Source organism: Phytophthora parasitica (assembly GCF_000247585.1).
Source record: "Phytophthora parasitica INRA-310 unplaced genomic scaffold supercont2.2, whole genome shotgun sequence".
In the NCBI taxonomy this organism is placed as follows: Eukaryota; Oomycota; class Peronosporomycetes; order Peronosporales; family Peronosporaceae; genus Phytophthora; species Phytophthora nicotianae.
The window spans coordinates 1340657-1354242 of NW_008648988.1; the positions used below are offsets into that span (position 1 = coordinate 1340657).

The window sequence follows — 13586 nt, forward strand, 5'->3', positions numbered from 1 at the left end:
TTTATTTGTACAAATAAATGCATTGCTTTTGTATACATTTTAGAAGGTTCACAAAACGCATTCCACCATTTCACTCAAATATGCCGCGGGCTCCTGCGGTGAAGCGCTACTCGCTGTTTCAGCGCTCAGTGCGCGTGGTGCAGACATCCATTCGTCGTGCAGACCGCTGGCTTGCCGTGCGAGTGCCAGGTTTGCCAAACCCACCCGAGATTGAGGAGAAACAGCGGAAGCCCCACTTTGTAGACCTGTGGGAACTCACTTTAGCCGACCATCGCCGCATCTTCCACGAGGTTTGGCAGGAGTACAAGGCGTCATTCGCTGGTCCGACCGAAGAGGAGCTGGAACAAAGCAAGGAGGAAGTCAAGCGAGCGGTACAGGCTGTTCGTGGCCAGGTCTCGAGCACTGCAAGCAAGAACTTAAGCTTCATTGACAAGAGTTTGGAGGGCACCAAAGCTCACAATAATCTCCACACGCTGGGCGAACAAGGAGCCGAGAACGTCAAATTCCTCACCAAGGAGATTAAACACGTGGCCGAGGGCGTAGACACGGACGCCGTGGTCTCTCATGCCAAGCAAGTGGTGGACGACAGTCGCAGTAAAGACGACGTGGCCACGACTCTCAAGAAGAACGTGAACGAGCTGCGTCACCTCGCGAAGGAGGGACGAGACGCTGCACTGAATTTGGAGAAGAAGGACGTTGAGACTTTCAAGACCAGCGCGCAGTCGTGGTTCGCAGACAAGCTGTTGGTGGGGCAGTCGGTGCTCATGGCCTTCATTGAAGGCTACCGAGAAGGGAAGCAACTGGAGATGGAACGCGAGGACGCTTTGTTGATCACGTTCGCGAAACAAGCAGCAGAAGACCACAAGGATATCATCGAGAACCAGATCAAGAAGATCATGGACCAACAGCGAGAACAGCAGCGACAGGAACAGGAAGCTGCACAAAAGGCTGGAGGCTCGGAGAATGAGGTGCCTGGGCAGAAGACCCCAACCAAGCCAAGCAGCGGCACTCCATCAGCTTCAGTCCAAGATAAATCTACTAGTGCAGTAGGCACAGAGCAGCAAGGTGACAAACCTATCACGATAGACGAAGAAGCCAAGCACAGGTAGCTCATTGTCACCAGTACTGGAAACGTTGGTGCCACAGGATAAAGGTAAATGTATTCGTTAGCACTGTGAAGAGTCGCTAGACAGGAGTGTCGGTTCCATTTCGAGCTGTTGTTTGTGTAAGGTCCAACTGATATCGCCACGATGCCGCAGAAGGAGGAGCTTGTACGGCTGGAGAAGGTTCATTTCGCAGAGGATGACGACGACGACGACACGTTTCAGTACGAAGCAGTGGACGATGGAGCTCTCGAGCTCGATGACGACGATAGGGATGAAGAAGACTTTGCCGCAGTGCTGCGAAACCTCAATCGTTCTACAATAGCATCAGCTCAAGACACGACGGCACCAGTCTCGTTGCCTTCTGCCAACGCCTCCAACGATGATATGAGTGCAGAACGCAGCGTTGCCGGCAGCCCCAAGCAATCGATAATGACGCGCGTCCACACTCAAGTGCGTCCGTCCGTAGTAGACGACTTTATCCGGAACTTCCTCATTAAATTGGGACTCACACGTACATTGGACATGTTCAATCACGAATGGTACGAGTTTATCGCCAAGGGTAAACTACGCGAAGACGACGTCGGCGTAGTGCCCGATATTTACGTGCGCAACCAGGCGTTAGACGACCAAGTGAAGGAGTTGAGACGCCAGCTAGAAGACACACGAAGGATCACCGAGAAGGCTAAAGGCACGTGGGATAAATTCCGTCACCAGCGTGATGTCCACAAGATGCATCACCAACGAGTATTGCAGGAGAAAGAAGCACTGTCAGTCAAGATCCGCAAGCTCGAAAAGCACGTGGCTGCTTATGAGCCTCTGCTTCAAGAACTTAAAGCCAAGTATGAGAACTCCATGAAGGAGAAGATGCTCATGCGAATTGAACGGGATCGACAAGTAGCGAGAGCAGAGGCGCTTGAAGCGCAGCTTAAAGCTGTTGGAGGAGTGTCGACAGCAACCAATACGTCAGGAAAAGGCAAAGTCGTGGCTCCAGTCGCACCTCTGAACTCCTCGAAGACCGCTTCCGGTGGGCAAAAGAAAAAGAGTAAGTCCAAGAGCGACGTGCCCGACACAAAGCTGCCCAACCCTGATGCTGCGAATCCGTTCGTAGACAAACGCTTCGAGCCTGTGAATCCTGAACGTGTGGAGCTTGCTCGAAGTTGTCAGGCTCATGCCAACTCTGTAGCGGCGGTGGCCTTCCATCCAAAAAATCCTATTGTGGCCACAGTTTCCGACGATGAGACTTGGAAGCTCTGGTCTGCTCCTGCTGGAGAGCTTATCATGAGTGGAGAAGGCCATCGCAGTTGGCTTTCAAGCGTAACTTTCCACCCACGAGGAGCGCACGTGGCCACCTCCTCTGGAGACAACACCGTCAAGCTCTGGGACTTCGTGGGAGCTGCTTGTTCACTGACTTTAGCCGATCACTCACATCCAGTCTGGGAGAGCGCATTCCACCACGACGGTGACTTCCTTGTAAGCGCCTCCATGGACCACACGTGCAAGCTCTGGGATCTGCATTCCGGTCGTTGCCGTCGAACGTTCCGAGGCCACGTTGACTCTGTCAATAGTGTCTGTTTCCAGCCATTCTCCACGAATATCTGCACGGGTTCTGGGGACAAGACAGTGTCCATTTGGGATCTGCGTTCAGGTCTCTGCGTGCAAACCTTCTATGGTCACCAGAATGCCTGCAATAGTGTGGCCTTCGCGCTTGCTGGTGATACAATAGCATCATGTGATGCCGATGGCTTCGTCAAGGTCTGGGACGTGCGTATGGTGGCCGAACGAAGCTCACTGGATGGCGGACAACATCCACTCAACAGCGTGGCATTCGATCGCAGCGGTAAGATCCTCGCAGCAGCCAGTGACGATGGATCCATCAAGCTCTTCAGCATGAAAACCGAATCACTCGCGACGGAACTAAAGGGCCACGAGGGCCCAGTCCAGGTGCGTTTTGCGGCATTTTTCAGTTCTTTTCTATTCATATTTGCAAGATGGCGGGGACTCACCTGTCTCTCTTCTGTTGGGGTGTCCGCCCATCTTGTCGTGTTATATATCTATCTGTTGCTGTGTCTGCAGTCCGTCAAGTTCGACCCGAACGGCCGCTTCTTGGCGTCCTCCAGCTCCGACTGCACCTTCCGGCTTTGGTCGACATAACAAAAGAGTCATGGAACAAGACAATGCCTACCTGGCTCTCCTCCATAGCCTTAATAAATCTTGATCACAGTAGTATACCACGTCCATACAATCGTTGTCGCCTTGTGCGTTGAAGTGCGAAGACTAGAGACTCCGGAGTCGTTCCTTTTTGCCTCCATACTCGGCGTTAAGTGTAACGCGGTAGTAAGTGACCTGCCAGTACGCGCAGAGGACGAGAGAGCAGAAGATCGAAAACAATCTCCATAGTACGTTGGGGAACACGCTCCACGTGCTGAACCAGACCACAAACAGCTCGAAAACTGCTGTAACTGCAACGTAGAGCCAAAACCGCGTCACGTAGAGCACTGGCGGCATGGATACTTCCTGATGAGGATCCCAGAAGTTGGAGATCACACAGGCGAAGTAGATGTGCAGGAAAACATTCATGAAAATCATGAGTCCGTAGCCGTAATTCACAGGAGCCAATGGATGCACGCGCGCAGGAGCGATACGGAAGGCGAACACCACGAGAGCTATCCGGAACGCCTTGTAAGCATACCGGGCTTGTCTGCTGTTACGCATAGCCAAGTCCGTGCATCGCTGCTGGATCTGACGCATGGGTAGAGTAATCTTTAGTGCATATAGCGCAGCAGTGAGTAGTGCCAGTGAACTAAAGAAGCCCAGCAGTGTCTTCACCGCCTCCTCTCCTCCGTAATGCTCCTGTGAAGCTGGTAACGTCGCGCGAATGTCGTGCCATACTGCATGTAAGTCCATGAAGAACCCAGCCCACCAATACCACGGCTTGAGCACAGAAGCCATGGGATATCCGACCGTGAGTGCTGGAATGGGTCGTGCAGACTCCACCACCACCTTGACGGGACTAATAGGCGATGTCATGGACGCAAACTGGCGCAAGTAGAAGAGTTTCCAATGGTATTGCTCGTAGAAATACTTGTGGTTGATGTTGTATCCCACCGGTAGTCGCATACCTTTGGGTTCGGGCTCCGATCTCTTCACTTCCAGGTCTACACCGGTGTATGCCGACTTCATGGGCGTGAACAGCTTCGCTTTGCGCAGCATCTTGCTGTACATGGACGAGAGGAAGCCCTGATCAGCTCCGTCGAAGCTCTCGAGATGACCCAGAGCGTTCAGTAGTCGCTGATACTCTGTAGCCGACGGTGTGACCACCAGTAGACCAGTGTGGAAGTGACAGGGGTTCATGAACACAGCACAGAACTCTCCGCACAAGAAGAGCTCGTCTGCATTGCGGATCAGTACATTATCGGCGTCCAGATACACGACGCGCTCGTATTCGAGCATGTTCCACACGTGCAGCTTGTTGAGTGTGTAGATGAAGCCCTTGTTGAGCAATGTACCCCCCACGAAGGGATTGTCGATGTTGGTTACGTCCAGTACGCGGCAGCCCATAGAGCGGAAAAGCGCCTTACTCTTCTCTGACACCGAGTCGGATGCCAACACCACCAGGTCGTATGGCGAGCCTGTGAGCTTGATCGAGTGCATCAAAACCTGTACACCCAATACATACTCTGCGTCGCGGGCCGTGCCTTCATAATGTACCGTCACGTAGGCGAAGCGACTAGTCGGAGGGTCCCGCTGTTGGTCGGCCACCTGCACCTCCGACGAGGCCGCCGCTAAGCCGAGCCACAGCCACAGGAACACGAGCGCGCGCACCCGCCACGACATGCTGGAGAGGATTATGGCTCGGAAGGGAGAAATGGACGCTCTAATGCAACTTAACTTCAGCTGGCAGCTGCAACTTATTCGATTAAAGCAACTTAGCAATGCAATCGTTATTTTCGGCTAAGTCCGATTCTTGCCACCAGTGGTTTTGTATTGTGCGGAGCCATTGATTGGCATAAGTCGAGTGACGCCGAAGCGATGGACCTGTTCACGGAGCTGCGCAAGCACGCAGGCGGCGCACACCCGCAGAAGGCCAAGCTCAATGTGGTGCTAGCCGCCATCTGCGATGTTATCTACGAGCGTCGCGCTAATGGCGACCGCCAGGCGCCCATTTCTCCCACCGAGTATTTCGCTGCACTCATGACAGCACTTGACGCTGCTTCGGACTCACATCGCCAGGAGATCGCACAGCTGCTGTCCATGGTGCTACCAGAAGTGCCTGAAGCTGTACTTCGCGGTAAATTCGCAGCCGTGGCCAAGTGTCTCACCACAGTTCTACAGGAAGCAGGAGACGACGCGGCGTTGCTACGCTCTGCCAGCGCGTGTCTGGCTCTGGCTCTGCTGGTACAGGAGCCATCGGCCACTGCATGGGCCCGCCCTGAACTGTTACGTAGCTTCCAATTGCTGCTGACGCTCGCGATGGACTCGCGTCCCAAGGTGCGCAAGGCCGGACACAAGTGGACTATGGACATCCTGGAGCTTCACGCCGCTAAAGGTTGTGACGCCCTGTCCACACACATTGCCAGCTTTGCAGAGAACGTGTTCGCCAGCTCCAAGAAGGACGGCAAGGATGACCAGCGTCTCGTGTTGCTCGTCGCCTTCCTCAAACTAGCGCTTCCACTGCTGCAACGTAAGGTGGTGGCCTCGCTGGTTGCTGCGCTTGCCAAATTCCTAGACGCCAACTCGAAGACACTGCGTCTTGTGACGTATGAAGCACTTGATGCACTAAGCGCTGCGCCAGAGTCGCAGCTGACAGCGGACGCGCTTCGTAAGCTCGTAATCGCAGTACTTGACGCACAAAGCAGTGGCTCTCTGGAGGCTCAGGGCGGCCCCGTAGCCATCTACGCCGTGCGTATCCCGTCTCAGGCACTTGTTCGTCTCGCCACTGTTAACGCTGAAGCAGCTCGCGAGCTGTTGCCGCGTGTGGTGAGCGCTGTATGCTCTCACATCGCCACGGACAATGACCGTATCCAGCGCCAGGCTACCCGCTCGCTGCTGACTGTTCTCAAGGCTACGCTGACCCCTGAGGTGCTCGAGACTGAAGGAACGTTTGAAGATGTGGCCCGTGTGCTGGCTTCGCTGCAGAGTCTCACTTCGCTGCGCTTCCAGGGGGCGTGGAGTCATGTTTTCCCGCTTATTGGTGAGCTCTTCCGTTTCTACGGACCTGTCAGTCGTCCAGCGCTCGAGCCCATTCTGGTTACGTGCTGTGAACTCCACGAGGCTGCGGATCAACTTCCTCAGCAGCAACAAGGAGGTAAGAGCGCTCAGACGCTGTCACAGTTGTTCGCGTTGGCTGCCGGTGCCGCTGTCGAGGCCTTGAGCCCACGTGCCTTCCTGGAGATCGTTCCTATCGACCATCCGACTGAGATTGTGAGTGAACAGCGTGCATGGCTTCTTCCAGTCTTCCGTGATGCGCTGCGTGTGACTCAGCGTGGCTGTGAGCTTGGATTCTTTGCCGATGTGGTGCTGCCTATGGCCCGTGCGTGCGAGGCTGGAGCACGTGAGGCCAGCGTCACTCCGTTGCAAGCCAAGAAGCTGCAGACTCGCGCTATTCAGCTCTGGACTCTCTTCCCGAGCGTCTGTGCTCGTGCTGTAGATATCGACACACATTTCAAGAAGATCGCCAAGGTTCTCGCTAGTGCTATGGCGGACAAGCGTTACCCGGAGTTGCGTCTCGCTGTCTGTCAAGGTCTCCAGGCTCTTGTTAAGCGCACGCGTGCTCTTCAGAAGTCTGTAGCTCGCCGCTACCAACGTGAGACGGAAGATGCTGAGGTGGAAGATGCCGAGGAGGCCGAAGAGGACGATAACGAAGAGCAGCTGGACGAGACCAAGCTGGCGCGTGACCGTGCCGCTTTGGCTAAATACTCTGGACGTTATTTGCCTCTGCTACTCTCCTTCGTGGAGGAATTGGACCCGGAAAAGGACACGGAACGTGCTCAGGTGCTGCTGGATACGCTCGAGGGCTTTGCCTCACTTGCTGAGGCTGAGCTGATCAGCACAACGTTCAAGAAGGTGATGCAGAAGCTGCTAGAGGCTACGACGGAGGCCAAGCGTGTGGAGGCTGAAGGTGCAGGCAGCAACTCTAAGCGTGCGACCAAGCTTCGACAGATTTCGCACGCACAGATGGCTCTGGCTTTGGCTCTGTTGGCTCACGTGGACGACGCCAATGTGGCTCTCCTGTACCGTGTGATCAAGCCGTACTTGCTGGACGATGCCGATGCGCCTATGCAGAAGCGTTCGTACGCCGCTTTGGTGGCCATTTGCGACTCTCACCCCAAGTTTTTGTCGGAGGAGTCTCAACTACAAGACCTCACTCGTGCTATCTGCGAGTCGCTGCTCACGTGCTCTGTTCCCGCTAAGAAGATGCGTCTGCGTGTGCTCGCCCACTTGATCCGTGCGCTACAGGCTCAGCCAGCTACCGACGGATTGGCGGAGAAGGAGTTGGTTCCCAACCTTGTTGGTGAGATCATGTTGTGTACCAAGGAGGCCAACGGCAAGGCTCGTGAAGCTGCTTTCGAGTTGCTAGTGGCCATGGCCATGCTGCTGCGTGCCCGCGACCCGCAGAACGGGCTCATGGAGTTTATTCAGATGGTTCTCGGTGGTCTGGCCGCTCGCACGCCTCACATGCGTAGCGCTGCTGTGATTTGCCTCAGTCGATTGGTATTCGAGTTCGGTCGCGAAGATCCTTCCATCGCTCAGGCGATGCCGTTGCTGCTCAAGACGGTTCTCATGCTGCTGCACGAGAAGGCTCGCGAAGTGATCAAGAGTGTCATCGGCTTCATGAAGCTTGGCATCGCCGTCTTGCCCAAGGACCAGCTGGAACAGTTCCTTCCTGACATCATCAATGGTCTGTTGGTCTGGATCGGCGAGAGCAAGAACCGTTTCCGTGCCAAGACGCGTATTATTCTTATTAAATTGTGCCGCAAGTTCGGCTACGAACACGTGGCTGCGCTTGTGCCCGAGGAGGACCGTGCTCTGATCCGTCACATTAAGAAGACCAAGGAGCGCGAAGACAAGAAGAAGTCGGAGCTTGCGGCTGAGGCTGCTGAGCGCCGTGCTGCCAAGAAGAACCGCGACGCGTTCGAAGAATTTATGGCCGACTCGGATGACGAAGGAGACGATGACGAGGCTGCGGCAATGCAAGTGTTGAAGCGTAAGAAGGACTTGCACAAGAAGCACAAGGGCGGAAAGGTTATCCGTGAGGACGAGGACGATATTATGGACTTCCTGGATGATAACGCAGCGGTGAAGAACATTTTCTCGTCCCAGAGAGGTGGCCATGATGACGACGAGAGCGACGACGAGCTCCAGATGAGCAAGGATGGCCGCCTGATCATCCCTGGCGGTGAGGACGACGACATGGATGGGGGCAGTGACAGTGACGATGAGGACAAGATCAAACAGGATGTTGCCTCTCAGCTACAGCGCATGGGACTTAACAATAACGGCAAACACGACAAGGGAGGACGAGCCAAGCGCAAACGCGACGATGACGGCAGTAGTGGACGCGAGTACCGTGCCAAGAAGGCCGGAGGTGACATTAAGAAGAAGGGCAAGCTCGAGCCGTATGCATACATTCCGCTGGACCCCAAGCTCATGGCCAAGCGTAACAAGCGTGAGGCTGTGACGCGCTATGGCGGCAGCGTTGGGAAAAGGCGAGGCAAAAAGTAAGTCTTCCGTCAGAAACACACAAGACGTAGGTAGACATCATACAGGTAGAACGCCATGGCCTGAGAGAGATCAGGCAGGGTACGTAACTGAATATCCAATTCTCGTAAGACTTTGCATTTCCCACACTCATTAGGTTGTCCATGTAATACTTTGTCAAAGTTGAAGTATAGTACTACTTCTAAAATGTGAGTCACCCTGACTCATCAAGTTGAGTCAGCACCAACAGAAACTCTATACTACAACTGAGCACTTCGAATTCACAAGTAAAGTAACGCTGTATTTACGAATTCTTTCGCTCACTGTCCTGCTCCCGAGCTGCTGGCGCAGCGGGAGATATTGTACATACGTATCCCTTATGGCATTGAGTCCTCCGGACGCTTGATGATCACCGTCTTGTGCTCCAAGTAGTTGCGCAGACCCAGCTCACCATTCTCGCGGCCGATACCCGAGTCCTTGAAGCCACCGAACGGAGTGTTCGAGTCAAACACGTCGTAGCAGTTCACGTACACCGTACCCGTGCGGATGCCGTTGGAGATCTTGATGGCGTTGTCGATGTTGCTCGTCACCACACCAGCACCCAGACCGTAGACGGAGTCGTTGGCGCGTGCAATGACCTCATCGATCGTCTTGAACTTGAGAATGGACATGACGGGACCGAAGATCTCCTCACGTGCGATGGTCATGTCATCAGTAACATCGGCGAACACCGTAGGCTCAATGAACCAGCCCTTGTTGCCGTGGCGCTTGCCACCAGCCAGCAATTTGGCGCCCTCCTTCTTGCCCTCCTCAATGTAACCAAGGATCTTCTCGAACTGGGTCTCGTCAATCTGCGAACCCTGGTCCGTCTTGGCATCGAACGGGTCGCCGACCACGCGAGCGTTGGCAGCTTCAACCGTGCGGCGCACGAACTCGTCGTAGATACCCTCCTGGACGTACACACGGGTACCAGCGATGCAGCACTGGCCCTGGTTCATGAAAAGACCAAGCTGCGACTGCTGAATGGCAAGGTCGATATCAGCGTCGTCCAGGATAATGTTGGCCGACTTGCCGCCGAGCTCAAGCGTGATACGCTTGAGGTTGCTCACGTGAGAGGTGCGCATGATCTGGTAGCCAACCTCCGTTGATCCAGTGAACGCGACCTTGTCGACATCCGGGTGCTGGGCGAGATGACGGCCAGCCTTGGCTCCAACACCAGGTACAATGTTCACCACACCCTTGGGGAAGCCAGCTTCCACAATCAATTCACCGACGCGGAGAGCAGACAGCGGAGTCTGCTCAGCAGGCTTCAATACAATAGTGTTACCAACAGCAAGAGCGGGGCCCAGCTTCCACGCCATCATGAGCAGAGGGAAGTTCCACGGGATGATCTGAGCACACACACCAACGGGTTCGGCCTTGGTGTAGCAAAGGTAGGGACCCGATACAGGGATAACGGATCCGTGGATCTTGTCGGGCCAGCCAGCGTAGTAGCGGAGGGTCTTGATCACGAGACCGAGGTCGGCAGCTTTGGCGACTGAACACGGCTTGCCGTTGTCAAGAGCCTCGAGCGCAGCGAGCTCGTCGATGTTCTCCTCGATGAGCTCAGCAAGGCGGTAGATGAGCTTACCACGGTCCTCCGCAGACATGGTACGCCACGGACCATCGAACGCCGCACGGGCAGCAGTCACAGCAGCGTCAATGTCGGCGGTGCCGCCTTCAGCGACATCAGCGATCTTCTCTTCTGTAGCGGGGTTGAACGTCTCAAACGTCTTGCCCTTGATGGACGGCACGAACTCACCGTTGATCAGCAGGTTGGTCTGCTTGACCGATACAGGCGTCGAGAAGTGACGTGACAGCACAAGTGGCGACGCCTTAGCGGCGGTCGCAGCAGACTTGACGGCGAAGGCGCTGGCCTGGACGCGTGGAATTTGACGCAGAATCTGGCGCTGCATGTTATTAAAGTGCTGGTTTGCTTGATACGAGGCAAATTGCCGAATGTAGAGCTATAATAGACGCTTTTGCCACTCGAGGACATCGTCATTGCACCGGCACAAGTCTGTTCAGGCCGTTTCCCAAAAAATAAATTTCTGGTAGGAGTATAAAATGTAGCGGTGCGGTTGATAGGAATTTGAAAGCTTGGAAAAACGAGCAAAATAAGATATTGGAGAGCATGCATTGCTTCAGTTGAAGACGGCTTCAAACGGACAGGCTTGCGTTTCTAGGACACTTTTTGAACTTCAACACACAAAGAAGGGACTGCGTTTTTTTTTTTTTAAGTCCTAAACTACCGGACTGCAGGCAAATTTGCCGGCCGTGTGCTACTTTGCCCAGCTCATGGATTCTGAGGATCGTCTGCAGGGCCCCCACCTGACCAACAAACTGCACAAGCGTTGCCAAAACGATAGTTTTTTCTTCCTGTTTAGGCGTGACTGTGCCGGCGGTACAATAGCGCGTTGACATGGCTTCAAAACATCTTGTCTTGCGTTTTCGTTGGTGTCTTGCAGTTAAATCCCGCATGTGGTGTTCCTCCATCTGGGGGGGGGGGGCTTGCAAAGGCCGAAAAGGCAACAATAAAAAAAAACTCGACGAATTTGACCCAGGCTGGAGTTTTTTTTTTATTGCGTATCTGTGGATGAACGCCGTCAGCAAAGAGCTGTTTAGAAACAGCTGTGAGTGTTGATCGAAGGGGAACCATGTTGAAGAGAAAGGAACACGACTAGATACTACAGATTGTGGTGAAGTTCGGCTCGCTGTAGAGCGGGCATCAGTGCTAAAACCCACCTTCATTTGTCAGCAGTAGACACGGTATTCAATGGTAGGCGAATATTTATACAATACTAGTACTCCAACCTTGGCTTCGTGAGATGATTCCGCACGATCTTTCCAACAGTGCTGGATTCCAGCAGTCGAAACACCTTGTTGCTGCTTGGAGTCCAAGTTGGACAGGATCGTTGTCCGAGTGTTGCTGCTTGGTGCCGAGAATGTACCCGTCTTTGGAAGGGAGTTCCCTCCCCAGGAGGGCCTCCTGATCGTTTCAAATGGTTGTGTTAATTTGTCTTTTGTTGTCTTTGTCGTATTCTCGCCAATCCAGGTTTTGATAGTGCTGGGTCTGTCTTTTGTTTACGTGACGCAGGCCGCACAATACAAGACAGGAGCTTTTTCATGAAGCCGCAGCTTGCAGCCACGCTATGTGTGCATTAAAAGCACAGACACAAGGCCGGCTGGCCGAAGTTGAGTGGGTTGTGGCACAACTTGCGCAGCTTGTTTCCTTCGAGGCTGCATTTGCTCGTTGCAAATCGCTCATGATTCTGCACCGTCTTCAATTCTGAAGCGCCGCCATATGTTACGTCGGGTATAGCCAATATGGCCGTCAGACTTGGCGGAAAAACGTCGGATTTCCAAATGTGGACAACGAGTTTACACAATGATCACGTCATTCGTTTCTTGGTTTCCAACATGACAGTTGGGTACAGAAAAGCGGTTGGGGAGGGAATTGATTATCGTAGATTTGTAGAACCAATCTGTTCCTAATCATGTACCAGATATGAAAGGGTATTTGTATCGGGGGTAACTTTGACGTCGTAAAACGGAATCTGACCACCGAGTTTACATTCGCCTTACTTCAACGTCAAGACGGGGGGCACGCTTCATGGCACCCCCGGGAATCTGACCGACGAAGCGATGGGATCCGGTGCGGCAACTTGCAGCTGACGATGCACTGGTGGCGCGTGCAAGCTTATGCGCAGCTACCGTAGTGTGCCGGTCACGCTGTCGGCGTCAGCGTCTTGAGGATTCGCGATCATAATGTTGAGACCGCTCTGGCATCCTGAGGGGTGTTATTGGGCAGCAGTGGTCTTGCAGATTTTGTACAGTGGAGTGCAATAGCGTTCAACATCGTATACGTAGGAAGAGCTCATTTCCATTTAGACTGATAGTTACGTCTACATGTACTCGCGAACCTCTTCAACGTGGAAATCGTGTTCTTGCTTGTGGACACCTGCAAGAAACATGTCACCTTTCTCGCTCTAGGGAAGCTGACATCACAAGGCTAGATATGCACGCCAACCACAGCTGGACTACACATTGTGTGGCCATTTCATGCGATTGCGCACAGCACTTGTCGAGCTCTTTCACCTTGCTATCGGATGACGGTGTTTCCGCCTTACAGATCGTCCGAGACGGCATCCCAAAACCCGCGCTATGCATTGTGGTGAATTGCAACGTCAGCAAGTATTAATGTCTTGAGGGAGTTTGCCACCAACGCGTGAAATTCATTCCGCTTTTTACTTTTTCGCCGACACTTCCACTTCAAGCGACCCCGATACAAAATCCAATGCAGCGCCACATTCTGCGTACCCTTCCGCGCGTCCAGGCCAATGCCTTCTCCCACGCCACTAGCATGACGGCTGCCAAGGCATCGCCGGTAATGTTATCCCGCCAATTCTCGTCCAAGGTTGCAGTCAAGCAGACCAATCTACTGATCAACGGCGAGTTTGTGCCTTCGGCCAGTGGCCGCACCTTCGAGACGTTCAACCCCGCCACGGAGGAGAAGATCGCTGACGTGTCAGAGGCTATCAACGCCGACATCGACGCTGCTGTGGCTGCTGCCCGTGAGGCATTCGAGGGTCCGTGGCGTACCATGTCGGCCGAAGACCGAGGCAAGCTCATTTACAAGCTCGCTGACCTCATCGAAAAGAACATCGACGAGATCGCGGCTCTGGAAGCACTCGACAATGGCAAACCTTTTCACGTCGCAAAGGAGAACGATCTGCAACTAGT

At 53.9% G+C, this 13586-nt stretch overlaps 6 protein-coding genes across 7 annotated transcripts; 3 read left to right on the forward strand and 3 right to left on the reverse strand.

The window, feature by feature from the left end:
- Positions 1 to 80: 80 nt before the first annotated feature.
- On the forward strand, positions 81 to 1109 carry PPTG_02469 (hypothetical protein; the record flags this gene model as incomplete). Its single annotated transcript, XM_008893556.1, has 1 exon — positions 81 to 1109. One exon carries the CDS (start codon positions 81 to 83, stop codon positions 1107 to 1109), a length of 1029 nt encoding a protein of 342 aa, XP_008891804.1.
- PPTG_02471 lies at positions 1080 to 4979 on the reverse strand. Of its 2 annotated transcripts, XM_008893559.1 has the most exons (2): positions 3110 to 4979; positions 1080 to 3020 (listed from the first exon to the last, which is right to left on the reverse strand). In XM_008893559.1, the coding sequence occupies exon 1, from the start codon at positions 4938 to 4940 to the stop codon at positions 3381 to 3383; it is 1560 nt and encodes a 519-aa protein (XP_008891807.1). In that variant the 5' UTR covers positions 4941 to 4979; the 3' UTR covers positions 1080 to 3020; positions 3110 to 3380. The 2 variants fall into 2 exon arrangements, with proteins under 2 accessions (XP_008891807.1, XP_008891806.1); XM_008893558.1 differs by having other exon boundaries at positions 1080 to 4979.
- Positions 1251 to 3347, forward strand: PPTG_02470 (hypothetical protein; the record flags this gene model as incomplete). Its single annotated transcript, XM_008893557.1, has 2 exons — positions 1251 to 3047; positions 3180 to 3347. 2 exons carry the CDS (start codon positions 1251 to 1253, stop codon positions 3255 to 3257), a joined length of 1875 nt encoding a protein of 624 aa, XP_008891805.1. The 3' UTR covers positions 3258 to 3347.
- An 80-nt stretch (positions 4980 to 5059) lies between the features above and the next one.
- On the forward strand, positions 5060 to 9052 carry PPTG_02472 (hypothetical protein). The gene has a single exon (XM_008893560.1). The coding sequence runs from the start codon at positions 5136 to 5138 to the stop codon at positions 8826 to 8828; it is 3693 nt and encodes a 1230-aa protein (XP_008891808.1). The 5' UTR covers positions 5060 to 5135; the 3' UTR covers positions 8829 to 9052.
- A 32-nt stretch (positions 9053 to 9084) lies between these two features.
- On the reverse strand, positions 9085 to 10809 carry PPTG_02473 (hypothetical protein). The gene has a single exon (XM_008893561.1). It carries the CDS (start codon positions 10757 to 10759, stop codon positions 9182 to 9184), a length of 1578 nt encoding a protein of 525 aa, XP_008891809.1. The 5' UTR covers positions 10760 to 10809; the 3' UTR covers positions 9085 to 9181.
- Positions 10810 to 12929: 2120 nt separating this feature from the next.
- On the reverse strand, positions 12930 to 13567 carry PPTG_20940 (hypothetical protein). The gene has a single exon (XM_008894367.1). The coding sequence runs from the start codon at positions 13473 to 13475 to the stop codon at positions 13116 to 13118; it is 360 nt and encodes a 119-aa protein (XP_008892615.1). The 5' UTR covers positions 13476 to 13567; the 3' UTR covers positions 12930 to 13115.
- Positions 13568 to 13586: the final 19 nt, after the last annotated feature.